Source organism: Corvus moneduloides, chromosome 6, assembly GCF_009650955.1.
Source record: "Corvus moneduloides isolate bCorMon1 chromosome 6, bCorMon1.pri, whole genome shotgun sequence".
Lineage (NCBI taxonomy): Eukaryota > Metazoa > Chordata > Aves > Passeriformes > Corvidae > Corvus > Corvus moneduloides.
The window spans coordinates 14,082,377-14,099,019 of record NC_045481.1 but is presented as its reverse complement, the minus strand read 5'-3'; the positions used below and the strand labels follow the sequence as shown (position 1 = coordinate 14,099,019).

Here is a 16,643-nt window from a genome sequence, read left to right as displayed (position 1 = left end):
AAGTCCATTTCCTTGCCTCTCCTCAAAATCAACAGGAACTGATTATAAAACTTACCAAACACAGATTCAAGTACAAGTTCAACTCCTGTACCCTTCAGAATTAATCTTATATATTAATGTAACAATATATTCTTTCATCAATTTACATCCTTATATAACGTATTTATTTTTACCAGCTGTGTAGCTGAACACACTGGGGAGGACTTTGCTGATGCAGGAAACTCATCCCAAAAGAAAGAGACACCTGAGAGCTGCAGTAATTTGTGAGCAAAAGCTGTGGGCTGATGTACATTAATTCCGGAGCACTCATCTGCAGTTTCATCACAGTACATAGTTCTGGGAGACAAAAGAAAGGCAATAAACACAGTGGGTGCATGCAAATTGTTACTTCTCTTGTGCCTTTTAGCCTTTAAGTTTGTACATGGTCTCTCTCTTCGTACTAGTTACAGTGCTGCTCACTGTCATGAAAGGAGAACCCACCACTCTGTGGGAATTGGTGGAAATCTTAACTTTTCTATGGGACACCACAGGAGAACATGCTACCTGTGTGAACATACTTCAGAGAATACAACAACCTGAAGCTCATAAATGTTTAGAACCAAATATATTTCATTAGCAATTCTCAGTAAGCATCAATTTTATTCTATACTGATCTCAATACTTTCCAAGAAAGTATGATTACAGTCTCCCACAGGTTGAGAATAATCTACATTAAGAACATGTACAGTATTCATGTTCAAAGTAATTACAGAATTCACACGGGCTCTTTTAAAAGTCCACTTAAGACCTAAAATCTTTCAGAGTTTTGTTGGGTTTTTTTTTTCCAGGACTGTACCTTTTTTTCTGAAAACATTTAAAGTGTATTACTCGAAAGGGTCAGGTCCCTTTTCTAAATTGAAGAGATGGCCTGATTGGCCAACAATATACACTGGGTGTTGAACATCTGAGAAATGCTATTCATTAACTGTAGAAGTTGATGAAAACATTTTTGTGGGGAAAAACCACAACTCTTCCAATTTAATGCTTAAATATCTTTAGTATAAACATGTTAAGTGGAATCTGAGTGAGGAAGATGCTCACTGGCATTATAAAAGAGATGCTCAAGAGCTAGTGTCTGTATACTAAGAACATGTGTGCATGAGTATAATGTACTTTACAGGAAGTGGCAAAAAGTGCCTTAGGAAAAAAAACCATCCACAGATTTAAAAAAAAATGTTTACCTTTCAACTCTGATTTCAAGCGCTGTTCCACTTTTAGAGTTTTCCAGCACATGTTCTATTCGCAACACAGTATCTAAAAAGGTAACTTTCACTCTTCTTAGAACTTCAAAGAGAAAACAAAAAAATATAGTGTAGGCAATTAAGTCAAGTTACTAAACAATTACTTTCGTAACCATATTAAAGAGTCTTTGATTTTGTTTAAGTTCTCAATATTTATTTCAGTGAAAAGAATCAATTGAGTTTAATAAGGTAACAAGGCTTCAAAAGACAATACAAACACCTGTTAAATGACCAATATGTACATCCATAGCATACAACTGCTCTTTAAGGCTCAGATATTTGAGCAAGTGACAGCTCAAACCATGTTTTTCTGTAGCTCAGTGTGGATGATCCTCAAAGAAAGTAACACCTTCATTGTGCACCATGTCTGAACTATTAAACATTGCTGCAGCAGAACACCGCCTGGACTGAGTGATTCCATCTCGAGATGGGATTTTAAGTATTTCCCTCAGCTCAGACATTTCTGCACTAGGTTTTCCACCGCATAATGTGGTCATAATCCCTTAGTTTCTTTCACTTAGAAAAACCACCTCCTACAAAAACCAGTTTTTGAAATACTTCTATCAACATGGTGTGATTATGGAGATGCATAAAACATAACAGGTCAGCTTTGGATAAAAACAGCTGAAAAAACATTCTCCATTTCTCCTTCAACAGCATCACTATTAGCAATTGATTAATTACACTGCCATCTCCAAAACTAAGATATGTCATCAATCCTTCAGGCACAGATTTAGCTGGATTTATTTTGGTGGAAACAAACACCAACTTGCCCTGAAACAGAGTTCAATCTGTCCACTGAGGGAAGTATACAAATATTTTAGTAGGTAAATGGGGCTTTTTTCCCCACTTCAAAAGCAAAATCAACTGTCCTGCCTTCCTCTTTAGATTTTACAAGCAATGCTAACAAGTGAAAATTTGTCAGGTAAGCTATGGAAATTGAGATGCCATTTTGTAAAACTGAGACACAACATAAACCAATTAAATCTCAGACATTAATTCAGATCTCAATAATTGATTCATACCTGTTTCAATAGTTTCTGCAAACTTCTCAAGTCCTTCAAAAGGCTGGGACCCTTCTCCTTGTTCATCTGTCAATTTTTGGTTAAGACACTCTTTTGCAAGCTGCATACTACTGGTCATAAAACTTGACCAATACATGGGCTCAGAACCAGATGCTGTGGAGTAAAATAAGTCTCAATAAACTAAACTATGAACATTATGAAACTATAAAGACAAAACAGAGCAATACATTTGGCACACCCAGAAAAGAGTTTCAACAGCTTAGTAAGAAGTCATACTTCAAAACAAATTTAGTTACAATCTCTCATTATAGACTTTACTAATTTAAAATTAATGTAATCTATTTAGACGGCATTGGTAAGATTTTGGTATTTGAAAACTCAGTATAAACAAGATGAAATCAGGTAATCAACAGTGTAATCAATTTTCAGCAGTGGTTTAAGTAATTTAAGCAATTAAATAATTTCTGGAGTTCTTTTACTATATTGGTATGTTTTTGAAGGCATAATTGGCAAAATGAAGTAAGTCCTATTTTTAAGAATTATTTCAAGGTTTCGTATTCCTCTTGAAACATATACATCGCCATGGAGAAACACTAAGCAAGGTTAAAGATGTTGTCTTAGCATATTAAAATGTGTTTTAAAAGCCTAACACAGACCTGACATAGTAAGTAAAATATAATAAAATCCAAGAGCACAGCAGGTGCTAAGCTGAACAAGTTTTTCATCAGCCAGATTAACTTAATTGACAGTGCATTCCTATCAGTTAATGCCAAGGCCATTCTGAGCAAATACTATTAAACTATGGATTAGAAAAGTTAATCAAATGCAACTAGCACACTCTAGTATAGGCAGACAAAAATAAAACTACAAATACAAACGTGTTAAATAGGCAAAACATTTCAGTTAAGCATTCAGGTCTGGAAACATCCATGTGGCTATAGATGTGTGATAAAACCAGCACCGTGGGGTTTTTTCTACACTGTTTGCTCTATTATAAAGCACTGTGCGTCAAAGAGAACTAATTGGATGCAAGTGAAGCAATAATAGTTTCTTCCTAATACTACCATTCCTTCAAAAGCAATAATCTTACATCAGAAAGTAACATAGCTCAAAACTTAATTCCAGTTAAACAACTAAGGATGAAGTGTAGAGTACATGTAAGCAAATAAGTCATTTAAGGTAACTTGCAAAAGACAAGAAATAGGTTTTATGCATTTTTTTCTTCCTTATTTGTTTAAAAAAACGTTTTCTTCTATTTTCTCTATGCTACAAGAAGGAAACCAAACTAAAATCCTTCAGACATTCAAACAATTTTCACAACTAAAAATGCACTATGTGTTAAACAGAATTTATGGAAGTTTGATGACCAGTAAAAGTTTATCACGAGAGCAATCTAAACTAGATCAGTAACAAACATCTGGATACAGACAAGCTAGAAGAACTCAGACAATCCTCTCAGCATTATAATAGAAGGTAGTATTTCAGTCATTATTTCAGACTGTGATAGCAATTAAACTGCATTTGTTGTTCTCTAAATATACAAGAGGCATCTTTTAGCCTAAAGTAGTCAAAGAAAGCCAGAAGCTCCATAACCCCTCTCCCAGTCCTACACTATGGTGTTGTCCTGCTGCCACCCAACAGCCAGCTACCAACGCTGCCTCACAGCACTGCGCAAACAACATCCAAAAACACCAGCTGCAAAAACTCCTTCCCACACTTCCATATCTATAGTTCTTAAACAGCTTGGAAGACATACAACAGTAGGAACATTATAAGCATTTTAAGTTATTTAACAGAGCAACAACTAATTGAGTTGACAACCAACTGACGCACACCTGAGAGTTTCTTTATTAATTCTCAATCATTAAGGTATGGAAACTAAATGACATTTTAAATAAGGCTAAGAATGGACTAAAGCGAGGGTAGACTTTTGACTCTGAAAAACTGTAAAGAATCTTCTTTTTTAAAATAAAAAAATAAGCCTACCAAGCCTTGGCCTTGGCCTGAAGACCATCTCTAATCCTTTTACTTCTAATGCACAGTTATCCTGCAGCAATGACCCCCACGGGACAGATAAAGAAATTGATTGGATAAATCCATCTGTGACTTCCAGAGGTGCATCAGCAGACTCCAGGATCTCATTAAGACACTAGAAGACAATAAAATTAAAAATCACAATGTTTTTTAAAATCACATTCATAATTTTGCATCTAACAAATAAAACTCTTTGAGGCTACTAGAAAATTAATTACACTCCAACAAAAAAAAAAAATAAGACACTTTCAAGTATTTCAATTCCATTGCAGTGTAATGCCATCCAAAGCAAAAATAGCTTTCAGAATAACACAGATTGCTCTGTGGTAGCTGCATAATCTGTATTTCTGCATTATACAAAAAAAAAGTCTGCTAACTTACTCTGATAAATACTACAGTACTAACAAAAGTTAATCTGTTCTTTCTTTGGCAGTACTTGAAGAAAACTGTAAGCAGGCTGACAGTAAAAGCACAAAAAGTACTTGGTTTCTGTGATAGGAGTATTTCATAGCATGTAATTTCAGTGTAATGATTTCTCTGTGACAGTGGAACAATGGACCCAAACAATCCTCTCTTGCTGTGTAATATATTTGCCTTTTCTAAATCATGTCTTTTATAGTGGCATTATTAACACTGCTACCATCAATTTGCCCAAAGTATCAGACCAGTTCTAATGTAGTAACTTAGAATTTTCAAGTTTTCCACAATCCTTAGAAGACTCCCTTGTTTCTCTATATAGGTTTCATTACAACCATATAGATGAAACATATTCTTCACATTTATGCTAAAAAAGGGGAGTTCCTGCCTGTGCTTTGATTTAAAAATGCAGTTAAAACTGAAGTTCTTAGACAAGAAGTACCCAGGCTTTAATAAAACAAATCCCAATCCTATTCACATACCGAATTCATTAAGTGCTACTTTCCAATATAAACAGGACCTTACTAAAGACTGGGGTTGTAATAATAGGACATAGGACAGAATCTTCAACTGGCAAGAAAAAGTGTGGTTTTGACCTTCCTGAGTTGAACAAGGCCATTGACTTTACCTGAGAAAATGCGTAAGTTCGACATCACAACTTTTGAAAAAAATAAGGATTTAAAAGTTGTTTTCCATTTTAATTGTATTTAAAATGTTGTTCCAATTATACAGAAAAAATTAAAAATAAAGAAAATAAGTTTTCAGAAAATTACATTTTTAATTCTTATGTGTCCAGGACCAACTTTCCCATCGTATTAACTTGTTGCTCTCCTTATGCTCTTAATAACTTTGCTTTTAGCATTTTGTTTGCCTTGCATGTTCAGCTTTTCTAGTTTCTGTTCCAAAGTCCACTCAAGCAGCAGGAAAAGACATCAACTTTAAAGAAACAGAACCTGAACAGCCCTATTGGGAAATTAAAATTTTATAAAATAAATAATATAAAAGCTCAAACATATTTGAACTTATATTTAAGAATTATACATGTGGCAATAGCATAAGATAGGGCAAAAATAATTATTAGAGATGAAAACCGTATTTTAAAATACCACAGGTTCATTTAAATTACTTGAACAAATTTACAAAGTAATTTGCTATAGCAGAAAGTAAGCTAGCTACCATATTTTGAATAAATCTGACTCGGATGTCTTTTTGCTACCCATGTGCATGGTGATAAAAATAAGTGTATTTTAGTACACTGCTTATTATTTTGAAATAGAAATTTACTATCTAAAAGTAAAAAAATCGAAGTACTCTTGAGCTAAATTGCTTCATATGCCCATGCCAGCTGTTCCTAGAAGCAAGTAATTAGAGCATTCCAAGCGAAATTTTAAAACTGGAGCATAGCCTTCACATCAGGACTTATTTCCACATTATTGACCAATAGTCCACAAAAGTAGTATTTAATGTATACTAAAATTCAACTACAAACACCATGCATTACATTTTGATTCTTCTAAACAGCCCAGGCCCCAAAAGGCAAAGGCATTACATTAACAGCCCCAGGAATTCCTACATATCTCTACAATCTAGAAACACACAACGTTAGCTAAAATATCTACAGGGCTGAGATGAAGAGAAGTATCCACAAAAATGGATACTATGTACAAAATCCAGTCATCCTGGTGATTCACTGAGAACAAGGTTACAATGACTAGGGGGAAAAAAGAGCTGTAGTACTTCCGCGAAATCTGCTTTTGCAATCTGTCATACATGCGAGTCACGTGCAGAGAACCTCAAACGTGACATTGTTTACAAGAGGAACAGAAAAATGCTGATCCACAAACGGGGAGGATCACCGAAGCATTACTGCATATTCACTTAATCACTGTGCATACGTGATGAACACTTCATTTAGTACCGCCCCGTAAATGCTTTGTTACAAAGTATTTTACACTTTAAATAGCATCACTTCGACTCGCAGAGCGCTCGATACCCACTAGAGGGCATAGCAACTCCACTAAAGCGAGGCAGCCTCACTGCAAGCCTGCCACAGAAAACAAGCTGCGGACACAGCCAGAAAAGAAGGAAACAAACCAGCGAACAACAAAGTCCACACTCAAACACTGATAACACTGATCATTTCCGCAAGCGTCCGTCCCCTACCACTTTCAAACATATTTTCACACAAACAACTGGAAAAGCATTACTTGAAAACTCACATATTGCCAAGTATTTTAAAATGTACCCTCTGTGACCTAATACCAACCAGTACATACTCTAACAAAAATGTGTTTTGGAAAACAACAAAGCAAAGGACCTAGCTCATTATCTATGCTACGCTGGAAGTCAGTGACTGATATACTGCAGTGCTAAAGGTTCCTCATGACACACACTCGATTGACAGGTAGAATTCAGTGACACTGGCAATTAAACCAAGAACCTTTACAAAATATTACAAACACGGTAATCCAAAGGTCTGCCTTTACAGTAGGCTGGAAAGATACATATCTGCGTATAGACGCATACATGTAAAAAAACATACATGTGAGGACTGGAGCGTGACAGGCCACCTGCTAAGCAAACTCCAGCTAAAATCACCTTTCTTTTTGTCAACAAGTACTTTCACCACTACAGGACTAGAGAACAGTCTTTAGAGATCTACACAGACTAAGGTCAGCATAATACTATCATTAAGAACCAAGATATCTCCAAGACAAAGACAAAGCATAGGTACCACAGGGATTACTTTGTTTTCACCATCTCTAGTAGTCAGTAAAAATACTCCTCAGTAACTACAGGGATTTCTGGTAGTTTGGGCTACATTAGCTCATTTTCTCTGAAATATCAGCAGCTATTGCCTTCTTTCAGTTTTTGTTTCCTTTCTCATAATTAAAAATAATGCAATCGAAGCGTAGCTAGAAAAACATATCTGTAACAAATGTCCAGATTTTTTTTTTTTCCCTTAAGTGCTGGCATATCAAACAACAGTTCCCTGGAATAAATGCTAATTATGGTTATAACTTTTTGCATAAAGGAGGCTGGGTATTGAAAATAAAGTGGGTGGCAGCCGGGGGCAGAGAATCAGCTGGTCCCTTAGACGCAGCAGGAGCCGAGGGGGTGAAGCGCCAGCATCTCTTACCCACTTATCCAGAGGGACCTGCGTCAAGGAGCCAGTGCCCTGGTAGAGATCCAGGCTGAGTTGTTCCAGGCTGAGCTTCTCCTGCAAGAAGTGGCCCAGGTACCTCTGCAGCAGGTACCTGCAGGCTCTCTTCTTGATAGACTCCGAGAAAGGCCACGGCATGGCGGCTGCACGCCGGGGGCCGCGAGGCCGGGCGGCAGGATGGGGCTGGGGCCGGGCGGCGGGCGGAGAGCGGAGGCGCGAGGGAGCTGAGCGGGGGCCACCAGGCCAAGCCTCCCTCCTTGGCGCGGGCTACGGCGGGGGCTCCCCGCTGCCAGGCGACACCACCGCCGCCCCTCACGCCCCGGCGGGCGGCACTGCCCGCCCTAGGGCGAAGAGGCGCTGACAAGAAGCTCCATCCTCACTCGGACACCGCCGCCATCTTCCCGGCGGCCGCGGGCGCGGAGGGGCCGCCGCAGCCGCGCTGCGCGGGGAAGGGGCCGGGGTCCAGCGGGCGGGCAGCCCCTCCCCGTCAGCTCTGCGCCGCCGGCGAGGGCGGCCGGGCCGATCGCGACTGTTCGTCTCCTTCCTCCCGGCGCCCCCTCGCCGACCACCGGCACCGTGACGTGCGGGAAGTGGCGTCGCCAAGCGGAGGAGGCGGGGGCGGAAGCGGCCGCGGGAGGGGGCGGCGGGGCCGGAAGGCGTCGCGCGGCTGGTGGCGGCGGGGCCGCCTCTCCGGGGAGCGGCCCGGGAAGCAGCGGGGCGGGCGCTGTCCGCGGTGCGGTGCGGTGCGGTGCGGTGCGGTGCGGTGCGGTGCGGGCGCTGTCCGCGGTGCGGTGCGGTGCGGTGCGGTGCGGTGCGGTGCGGTGCGTGCGTCCGGAGCCGGGCGGGGTCGGGCGGCAGGGCCCCGGCCGCCTGCTGGCGCTGGTGGGTGCGCTCCGGGGCGCGGCGGGGGTGTGGTCCCTGGGAGCGGGAGGCTGCGCAGCGTGGGATCCAGCTCCGCTGTTGCCTTCAGCTTCTTCGAAATTTGTTTGTAGGTCCAAGGTGGGATTTGGCAGTAAGCCGTGGATCTCGTGGAGTGAATGTCCCGCATGTTGCGATCGGTGATTGGCAGCCCCCATTTCCTCCTGGCAGCAGTGCTCAGCTACCAGAGCTCTCGGGGCAGCGTCCCAAGGGGCATTCCCTGCTGTCTCAGCCTGGTTCCACGGGTGTCAGCTGAAGCCTCCTGGCGACGCTGGCATCCGCGGTGCCACTGCAGGAGCCGTGGCGGTAACCCCGCTGGGGCTGTCCCGTTTTGGTACCGGTTGCTCGCAAAGACCAGCAGACTGTGTCTCTGAAATGTGTCGGCAGTTGTGCCTAAAAGATGAACAGGAGCTTTATTCTTTGGTGACTGTAACAAATAGCTGCTGTTAATGCTTAAAGTCTCTGATAATCCATTTAATCCACAGACTTTTCTAAGTCTTCCTTATATTCACCAGCAGTAGGTTTTTGTTTTCTGAAGCTATTGATTTCAGTTTTTCCAGGCATGACTTGTCTTCCTCCTACATTTGGATCAGCAAAGGGCAGAATTAATGACTGCTGAATCATAACAGAGTCTTATACAATAGAATGCGAGTTAATTTGCCTAAGAAAAACTAGCTTCGGTGATACTGGTACCACTTTTAAATGTTCGGGTAGTCTTCTTCAGGACTTGTTCTGAATATCTCGGGTTTGAGTTCTCTAGATTGTCATTTCATGACTTACGGAAGTCATTGGGTCTCATAGTTTCCTTTTCTTTTGGACAATATTAAATATGTCTGCTTAAAATATAACTTGTGTTTTATGGTGTTAATATCTATTGAGTGCAGTGTTATAATGAATCTAAAATAAATGTTTCTATGTGCAGAATGGAGACTGATTGCAATCCTATGGAGTTGCCCAATAATACAGGGTTTGAAGAGGATTCTGATTATAGAGACTTTGAAGGAACAGATGTGAAAGATATGAGACTAGAAGCTGAAGCTGTTGTAAATGATGTTTTGTTTGCCGTCAGCAACATGTTTGTGTCAAAAACCCTTCCCTGTGCAGAGGATGTGGCATATATCAATGTGGAAACCAGGGAAAGGAACAGATACTGTCTGGAGCTCACTGAAGCAGGACTCAGGGTAAACTAATTTGTTTATAATTTTTTAAACTTCTTTGTTTTGAACGATGAGCATATTCAAAGGGTGCCTAGTAAAATACTTCACTGACAACCACACCTACTCCTCTTGTACTTTCATGAAAGCCTGATCTACATGTTTTCTTCTAGAAAAGGGAACTTTAACTAGTTACTTCCAACAAAGCAAGAAGGGAAGTTAATAAAAAATCAGGAATTTATATAAGGTACAAAATGACGAAGATAGAATCAGCAATTTGTTACAGGCATCAGTATTTGGGTTTCTCAGGTACGCAAAGAAGTCCATAATACAGCATCTATACATTTGTACCATTTGTAATTTTTGTACAGACACATAGATGTGAGTCTTCTTTTCAAAGATGATAATGAGGTATTTTACTAATATTCTGAGTTTTCGACAAAAGGTATATGAAATTGTCTTAAATACTGTATGACCAGTTAGCTCCATTGTAGAAAGCAGAGACTGTGATTTAAATCCAGTATTTTTGGTTCTCACGTTCCGGTACTACCCTGATTGGCAAAGTTAAATGTTGTGCTACGTGTGCCAAGGTGATCCATCACCACAGAAATTTAACCACCCAATTCTTTGTTGCAGGTAGTAGCTTATGATTTTGATCAGACTGATGACAGACTGCAAACTCCATACCATGAAACTGTCTACTCCTTGTTGGACTCTCTCAGCCCTGCATATCGAGAGGTGTTTGGAAATGCACTACTACAAAGACTAGAAGCTTTGAAGAAAGAAAGTCAGTAACGATTTACCCAGATAATGAGGAGGATTTAGTGCCAGAAGGAATTCTTAGTGTGAAGCACTGAGCTCTTCCTTACAAACATCTTGAGCTTCATTTCTTGCATTAAAGTCTACTTCCTATTAGTACATTATTATATAATGTTTATATGTTATAACAAATACATTATACAACATTTTGCTACCATGGATTTGCATATATCACAATGTTATTAAAAGCCACTTTGATAAATAATGGAAAAAATTCTTGATTTTACTTTTTGTTGTAAATGAGCATGTAAGTTGCTCCATACAATGTTCAAAAACCTTGGTCTCCTTTCCAAGTCTTAGTATTCAAAACTAAAAGAGTAGAGACTGAATGTTATAGATATAAGTAGTAATTCTTTGTGCTTACTGATAATTTTCATGCCTTCTTTTTAAAATAGAAGGTAACTACTTGCTCTACCCAGTTACTGAAAAAATAACTGGAAAGCTTCTGCAAAGAATTTCTGCTTGAATTGCTATACATAAATCTGAAAGTTCTCAGCTTTGTAGCAGGAAAGATTGTTCTTCAGCAGTTGAGCATTGCTTATATAGTGGCAGTATCTGAGTAAAAACAAGGCTCAGCGTTAATTGATCTGTTCTTGTCTATGGCAACCAACAAGCTCCAAATAATAAATGAGATGAACTGCTTATATATGAATGTATTGTCTGAACCACAAATGATTAAGCACAGAATTGATGGACTACACATTTCCTAAAAATTGTTATATATGTTGTATATATGTATGCTATACTGCAACTGTTTGAGAGGCTTGGGAGGCCTGTTTACTATTTTGAATGTGTGTTTACAGGATGTACAGGATATACGCAAGAGTATTTTTGCTTCAGCCTTTACTTTCTATAATACAGGACTTTGGTACTCCCAATTTTCACATTTTCTCCCTCAATTGTACAATGTCCTCTCCTAATCAATACTAAAGTAAGCACTGTAATGTTAATTGCATTGTATTGGTTTGAAACCAAAGGCTGTATGAAATTTGCTAAGACTAATACAAGCTGGAAGATATAACTTGTATTTTCTACTTAAAAATTGGTACAACTCTCTTTATAAATCTATTGTTCTGCTGTATCTTTTCAAGTATGTACTGAATGGTAGACTTTTTAAAAATTAGAGTTGGGTAGAAATGCTTGTACAGTTGAACTGACGTTCTGGGACATTCATACTTTTTGTATTCTTCTATTATTCTGTATTTGTGTATCTTTATTTAAACAATCCTGCCATTATTCTTCTATGCTTTTGTGACAAGTACATGTAGTAGCTCTTTTGGAGCCACATTTAGAGATTTATTGGTTCTCACAAATTCCAGTGACTTCAGTAGAGCTATGTTGACTTCTACCTGCTATGGCTTAGTCATATTGATCAGACAAGCCTAGTGAAGCTTTTGTAATGGCTTTGGGTTAGCAGTGTGCAACTATGACAAGACAACTGTCATTAGAGCTTCTGTTTTCGAGAGCTTAATTTCTTGGTTATTATCTTTTTGGGTTGAAACTTCTGAAACTACTCCTCTGCCCTAGGGTAGGCTTCCATGCTCCAAAAATTGTTCATAGGCTCTCTTTTGCACACAGGTCTGTGGCATGTGGTTAGTCCTCTGTGAGGAGAATGTACTTTAGCAAATTTATATTCGAATATTTTTCCTTACAACTGATTTACTTGTTCAATTTCAATGACTAAAGAACTAAATAAATGGACCGGTGCGTTGCAGTTTTCTTGTGGGGGGTGGAGCTACTGGTAAGTGGGGAGTGAACAACTGAAGTCATGCCCTTAGAAAAAATTTAAATAGCTGTCAAGTATTTGGAAAACTGACTGCAAACTTGTATCTGCTGAAACATTGTTTTTTCATGACAAAGTGACTGTAAAGAACTTGGGCTGTTAGAAATCGAAGTGGAAAAATGCCAAAGTAATGTTTCATTGCTAAATTGGGGGGGTTGTTTTTGGTTTTGTTGGGTTGGTTTTTTTGGTTTTTTGTTTGTTTGTTTGTTTTTGTCTTAGAGGTCTTTAAACCGTCATTTTGTGTGCTTATTATAAGCATACTTTCAAAACACGTAATTTGTAGGTTAACAGAAGAAACTTGTGCTATTTCTTACAACTATATTGCAGCGTTAACCCAAAAGTGGGACAACAATGTCATTCCACCACTTCTGGGTCACTGAGGATGACCAAAATGCTCTCCCATGCCTGCACTGGGGCATTGCTGCCCCGATGGACGGAGCGTCTCTGCAGCACTGACGAGGGAGAATTTCAAGAGGTTCCTTCAGCTGCCAGTAGTTTCCACTGTCCGGAGCCCTGAGTAAGTGGTGCTGATGCAGCTGTAAATCTGTGAATCGCCTAAGCAGCTCCAGAGCCTACCTGCTCTCGGAAAGGACGGCTGATAACCTAATTAAAGTCTATTTTTGTCTCGGCAGCACCACACAAGTGTCCCGGACTGAGAGTGTCCCCGGCCGGGCCGGCTGCGCACAGCCCGTGCCGGGGCGGCGCTCCGCGCGGCGCGCCCCCAGCGGCGGCCGGGGGAAGTGCGCCCGCCGCCGGTCGCGCGGCAACGGGCCGCGTCCCGGGCTGCGGCCATGGCGGCCACGGAGGCGCCGCCGGGCCGCCGCGTCTTCCTCAACCACCTCGACTCTTACTGCGGCCGCAGCATCGGCCAGGTGACCGCGGGGCGGCCCGCAGCTGCTCCGGCCGTCGCTTCTTTCTGCCTCAGGCACCGCCCCCCGCTGGGGAGCCGCGGCTGGTCCCCGGGGAGCACGACCCGGCGGGCAGCAGCGTCAGCTGAAATAGCTGCTGAGGAGAGGGACCGGAGCAACTAAAGCGTTAAGACAATGGGCAGGGAAAATAAAGAGCTGGGAGCAGGAGGTGTGGATAAAGCGGGTCGGGCGAGTTCAGGCAGCAGCTGATCGCTGTGGAGGGCGATAACCAACATCCCTGTGAGGTAACCCCTGCCCGAGAGGAGCCAGGTGCGGAGCGGAGATCCAGGGACTCGCCAGCACCTTCGGCTCTGAGGCACAGGGCACAAGACAAAACATTCCAGCTGCGGCTGAGCAGTCCCTAAGGTTTTCCCTTCAATGGGAAGCTGTTTCTGAGTCGCATTACCAACAACAGGAGCAGGGCTGGTCATATGGTGCTGGTGTCTTCTCGGGATCACGAGAAGCTGTGTAGGGCTCAATAGGTATTTGCATACAAATTGCGTGTCTTGTATATTGCAGTATTTATCCAGCTGTGTTGTTGGTGCGACCCTTGGAAGCCCAGAAGAAGAGGAAGAAGATGAAAATGGTTCAGATGTTGAGGTTCCCACTACCTCAAATGAGGAAATCTATGAAATAGTGGGTACTCTTTCTAAACCAGGGAGTACTAATCCACGTTTTGCAAAGGAAACTTACGTAGTAAGTATGAGTCTTATTTCAGATTGCCATTAAGCAACATTAGGGATATCGCAAATCATGTAAAATGACCTGCACTAATAAAATGGTGTTTTGTTCCTGCTGGAAGCTGTATATATCTGTTTTATTCCTTCTGCTTCCTGTGTACGCTCTGGCTTCTTCTCTTCTAGGTCTGACTCAGCAAATAGTACAAGGAAGGAACTCAGACAGAAAACAGATTATGTCCTCTTCATAACTTTTTAAAAAAATCTGTCTTGATGATCCACAGGTCTGCTTTCTTTTTCTCTCAAAGCTTACACCTCAAGTATTTCTCATCTTCTTTTTGTCTTTTATCACAATTTTGAAGGTAGTGGTGCTGGAATCAAAGTTAGTGTCCCCTCTGACTGTTCACTGAAATCACAGCTTTCACTAGCAGCTAATTGTTCTGAATACCTACATCTTTGTATAAAGATGTGTATGTCCAGAGTTGAATTAACTAAAGGAGGCTTGCTCTTATGAATGTGATTGCTTATTGCTTGTTTTAGTTTTCTGAAACTAGAATTGCCACTGTCTCAAACTGCTTATTATAAACTGATTATTATTCTTCTTACTGAAGAAACTTGTCAAATATTTGAAAATTTTTATTCAGGTGTCTATACAGCTGAACTGTTCAATCAGGAAATTATGGATGGCAGTATTTAGTTTTAACCACTGCTTTTGCCCAAAGTGTTTCCTGGATTTGCTCAAATTGATGTCTGATTGATACGGACAATCTGCAGACTTAATAAAAATTACAGGATGCTATCTTGCAAGGAAATGGACATTTTTTTAATGTCTTCTCCATTCTGCCAACTGATAGTTGTTTAAAATACCTGGACAAGTAACGGATACTTTTTGAGACTCAAAAATGCACCAAAAATATGGATCCTAAAATACCATTAAGAGTCCATATTTTTGATCTCTGTTAATGGGTACTCTAAATTAGAATCTTCAGCATTTAATTTACATTTCATCAGCTTCCTTGTATCTGACAGATAAAAGTTTGATAACTATTTTATGAATAATTCCAACATCCTAGTGTTAGAAGACCACATTCTATCCAGAAGTTAAACTTGAAAAGGATGATTTTTTTTTTTTCTAATGACAGAATCTAACTGTTTTTCCCTTAGGTCTCTTCTCGAGAAGCACTCTTAAGTCACTTGCTTGAGTGTGAAATTGTTGTATATAATATCACTGAGGATGTACACCAAATTGAGGAAGCAATGTGGGCTGCTTCTGGTTAGTATAGCTATACCTGAACAGAAATTTGGTTTCTATTCAGCCATCAAAATTTGACATAAATGTATCATGAAATGATCAGGGATTCATAGTTCACTTTAATATGGGTTCCTTGATGGAGAAATGCTGTACAAATTGTTTGGTTAAATAGCAAGGAACTGTGGAATGCACTGTCACATTCGGAAGTGAGAGAAGCTGACATGGAATGGTGCAACTCTTTAAATGACACATCTGTGTAGGCAGTAATTTCCCTAAATAACTGTCATGCATCTATTGCATCAGGAGGTGGGTAGAAAATTTGCTCCTGTGATATTCAAAGAATGTTTCAATATTTTATATAATTATTTTAAGATTATTTTTCTTAAAAGTCCAATTAAAAAAATATTTGGAAACTTTCTCCTTATTGTTACTTCCAAATTCTAATAGGCAGCTGGAATCCTTTTATGGTGAGAGTGCAATATCATTCTTTATATTATAGCTAAACTAAATTATGCTTTCCTCTTTATAGTATGAACACTCAGACAAGAGAATAATTTGCATAACAAAAAATTCATTATTTTGCTTGATATTAAAATAAAATTTGTTTACATTCAGTAGCTTTTTTTTCCCTCTCATGAAAAACCGACACTTTTTCACTTTCTTTCAGTATTTCAGCAGTCAATAAAGATTAATCATTTCCTAGTATAGATTGTTTTGTTGGGCATTTTTTTCCCCATGATATATAGCCCTGTGGAGATTATGTAAATTCCCAGTAATTTGATTCTTTATTACCATTATTTCTCTATTTGTTATCTTTCCTGATTTATTATCTCAAAGAGTATTTGCTTAAAAAGATATATCACACAGAATATTGATATAAGTGTCTATACAGGACCTTTATATAAAAGCAAAAATACAGTTTGAATAGTACAGTTTAAAACAAAATTCTTGCTTTCATTTAACAGCCCTACATAAGAAAATAGAGACTTTTGCAAAACAAAAGTTATTCATCCTCGTTTCAACAATAATGACCTGGGGAAATACCAAACCCCCTGACCCTGTAAGTAGTATCAAAACTTTTTTTTTGAACAAATGTTGCCATTTAATGGAAAATATTCATTACATTCAAATACACAATGTATTTCAGGTGTGTGCTTCAATGATAGCTAATAAAGTGAGGCGCTTTTTAGGATTCTTTCACCCTTATTCACTA

The 16,643-nt window shown here is 39.8% G+C and overlaps 3 protein-coding genes across 11 annotated transcripts in view; 2 read left to right on the top strand and 1 right to left on the bottom strand.

The window, feature by feature from the left end:
* Positions 1-8,318, bottom strand: part of ATG2B (autophagy related 2B) — a 46,947-nt gene extending 38,629 nt beyond the window's left edge. For 2 of the 3 annotated variants that reach the window (XM_032110620.1, XM_032110621.1), the window contains exons 1-5: positions 7,896-8,318; positions 4,292-4,454; positions 2,306-2,458; positions 1,221-1,323; positions 174-336 (exon numbers count right to left, since the gene is read on the bottom strand). In XM_032110620.1, coding sequence (XP_031966511.1) covers positions 174-336; positions 1,221-1,323; positions 2,306-2,458; positions 4,292-4,454; positions 7,896-8,057 — 744 coding nt within the window. In that variant the 5' untranslated portion in view covers positions 8,058-8,318. The remainder of the gene's footprint in view (positions 1-173; positions 337-1,220; positions 1,324-2,305; positions 2,459-4,291; positions 4,455-7,895) is intronic. The other variant, XM_032110623.1, reaches the window with a different exon arrangement.
* On the top strand, positions 7,906-12,511 carry GSKIP (GSK3B interacting protein). Of its 7 annotated transcripts, none has more exons than XM_032110630.1 (3): positions 7,906-7,994; positions 9,760-10,018; positions 10,628-12,511. In XM_032110630.1, exons 2-3 carry the CDS (start codon positions 9,761-9,763, stop codon positions 10,784-10,786), a joined length of 417 nt encoding a protein of 138 aa, XP_031966521.1. In that variant the 5' UTR covers positions 7,906-7,994; position 9,760; the 3' UTR covers positions 10,787-12,511. The 7 variants fall into 7 exon arrangements, with proteins under 7 accessions (XP_031966521.1, XP_031966517.1, XP_031966518.1 ...); XM_032110626.1 differs by having other exon boundaries at positions 7,925-8,009; XM_032110627.1 differs by lacking the exon at positions 7,906-7,994 and adding an exon at positions 8,575-8,657.
* An 848-nt stretch (positions 12,512-13,359) lies between these two features.
* AK7 (adenylate kinase 7) overlaps positions 13,360-16,643 on the top strand; it is a 29,027-nt gene continuing 25,743 nt past the window's right edge. Inside the window, exons 1-4 of the mRNA XM_032113158.1 lie at positions 13,360-13,465; positions 14,021-14,197; positions 15,343-15,451; positions 16,396-16,490. Coding sequence (XP_031969049.1) covers positions 13,385-13,465; positions 14,021-14,197; positions 15,343-15,451; positions 16,396-16,490 — 462 coding nt within the window. The 5' untranslated portion in view covers positions 13,360-13,384. The remainder of the gene's footprint in view (positions 13,466-14,020; positions 14,198-15,342; positions 15,452-16,395; positions 16,491-16,643) is intronic.

Bases quoted from the DNA above. Each gene is read 5' to 3' on its own strand.
- GSKIP (XM_032110624.1), top strand. From the start codon at position 9,752: ATGTGCAGAATGGAGACTGATTGCAATCCTATGGAGTTGCCCAATAAT. The intron at 10,019-10,627 runs GTAAACTAATTT...TCTTTGTTGCAG, and splicing joins TCACTGAAGCAGGACTCAGG to GTAGTAGCTTATGATTTTGA.